Below are 2,500 nucleotides of genomic sequence, written 5' to 3'. Positions count from 1 at the left end.
TACGCACGCACAAACACTTACATACTAACACTCACACACAAGTGCAAATGTGCGCGTGCGTGTAACGTGCATTCACACACACACACACACACACACACAACAGCAGCGATGGTGGTGATGACACACACACACACACACACACACACACACACACACACACACACACACACACACACACACACACACACACTTTCGACAATGAAGCAGAAAATCTCTTTGTTTGCAGATGCTTCTCCTGCCTCTCTCTCTCCGTCTTTCATACGTTGTGGTTAAGAGATGCACACAAGCAACAGAGGGAGATAAAGAGGGGGAAACATTCTGTCAATATTTTTTTGATTTGATTCACAGTGTCGGAGGTGTCACACAAAATGCTGCATTATTGAAATTTCAAAGACTTTATACTGAATTTTAATTTAAGAGACAAATTCATGAAGTCGATTGCAACATTTAGCTGATCACATATTTTGTTCAGTGTCCAATAGAGAGAATACTCAAAACTAATTTAAGCATCCTGGAATTCTTGATAAAATCTGGTGTGAATTTAGTGACCATATACAGATCCTTTCCAAAAAATCATGGAATCATGGAAAAGTTTTTTTTTTTCATAATTCCTCTCCCAAAAAGTGAAACTTTCATAGATTATAGATTCATTACACACAAAGTGAAATATTGCTAGCCTTTATTCGTTTCATTTTTCATCATTTTGGCCTACAGCTCCAGAAAACCCCCCAAAACAGTATTTCAAGAAATTAGAATAGTGTGAAGAAAATCAGCAGTTACTTCTCAGTTATGACTGACTCCAGCCTCGGTCCACTCCCTCTGAATCTCTGCCAAATCTTTGAATCGTCTTTGCTTGACAATCCGCTGAAGCCCACGGTCATCCACGGTATTTCCATGATATTCTAATTTTTTGGAAAGGATCTGTATATATACGTATATATATATACATGTATCTATGTATGTACAGTATATATATATTTATATATTAACTTACAGAGTGCGCACATAACCCTACCGCCTACACACATACTCGCACGCACACACACACATGCACGTGCAAACACACACACATACACACTCTCTCTTTCACCCACACATACAGTAGAATCGTGCACACCTACTTAAGCACAATTACACAGAGCATTACGAACACATGTACGCAGGGATGAACTAACATACCTCAAGTAGACTAAGATGAACTCCTACCAGGTATGGCATGGGGGCGCTGTGGAGCAGAAGAGGGAAGAAAACACATTAGCAATGTGACTGACTAATGGGGCTGAATTCAATTAAATGCTACACTCAATATCAAATGTTTTTGTGGGGTACACGAACATGCCACATTTCATGAGACAAAGAAAACAGAAGCAAGCCAAGTACACGTTGGAAGTACTGTAAGTTCTCCTTTATCAATTCATGAAAATTAAATAGAAATTATTGTAATGCAACAGGTGACGCAATGAAAATGGTCAGAACAGGAGGCTTGCTGTAATTGAGCTGTGCACGGTACTGAACAAATATAGGCAGCAAAACAGATTATCACCCAGATGTTATTCTCTAACCCAATCATCTTACATGTAGGGCAGGGCTGCTCACTTCAAAACGCTTTCTCTGAGAGCCAGCAAAACTCTGGGCTTGGGAAACACCATTAGATGAACTGGTGTGTGTGTGTGTGTGTGTGTGTGTGTGTGTGTGTGTGTGTGTGTGTGTGTGTGTGTGTGTGTGTGTGTGTGTGTGTGTGTGTGTGTGTGTGTGTGTGTGTGTGTGTGTGTGTGTGTGTGTGTGTAGGCAGGGCAGGAGGATGACCTGGTCAATCTGGACTCAAGAGGTACCAGATTACTGGAGACTAGGAGACCAAGTAAATCGAGCAAACAAGTCCTGCCTCCAACCTGCTTTCAGGAAGAGCTTCTGGCTTTCTGGCTTACAGATTTGATCAAATCTGATTACAAAGAAGTTGTGCAGCGTAAGAGCTGTAAAAGTCATCAAGATTCCAGATTCACTTTAATAGCAGTAAGTAATCAGATTACAAATGAGGAATCAGACTTGGTGCAATGCAGCATAGCGGTCACATGAATAGTAGAAGATGAAGAAATACAGAAAAACAACAACAAATTATAAAGTGCAAATCATGAATCCTTTATCTCTATCAGTAATCTACCAATGATAAAACTACAGTAACAATACAAACAATACAAATGCAATTACCGTAAATTTCGGACTATAAGCCGCGGCTTTTCCCCCGTTTTTTGGCCCTGCGGCTTATATAACGGTGCGGCTTATCTATGGATTTAAAAAAAAAAAAAAAAAAAAAAAAAAAAAATCTCTCTTTTTTAGCACTCTTTCTAACTATAAATCCACTTCTGTTTTAATTTCCTCTCTTGCCCTCTTTTCACCACACCGCGGACACTGTGTGCACTGTAAAAAAAAACACAGGTGGTGTTGTGTTATGTTGTTTTGTTGAAATGTTAATAAATGGGAGCTTCCTCAAACAGCCATCTCT

At 39.7% G+C, this 2,500-nt stretch overlaps 1 protein-coding gene across 1 annotated transcript in view; it reads right to left on the bottom strand.

The window, feature by feature from the left end:
* The window catches only part of LOC310771585 (DENN domain-containing protein 1B-like), a gene marked incomplete at both ends in the record, with an annotated part of 46,217 nt that overhangs the window by 1,223 nt on the left and 42,494 nt on the right, over window positions 1-2,500 (bottom strand). The window contains 1 exon segment of the mRNA XM_083664166.1: window positions 1,180-1,225. Coding sequence (XP_083520292.1) covers window positions 1,180-1,225 — 46 coding nt within the window.

The sequence above is a fragment of the Poromitra crassiceps genome (assembly GCF_964638095.1).
Source record: "Poromitra crassiceps genome assembly, contig: HAP1_SCAFFOLD_844, whole genome shotgun sequence".
Taxonomy (NCBI): Eukaryota; Metazoa; Chordata; class Actinopteri; order Beryciformes; family Melamphaidae; genus Poromitra; species Poromitra crassiceps.
Note: the sequence above shows the minus strand (reverse complement) of the source record. Positions and strands in the feature narration are given on the sequence as shown.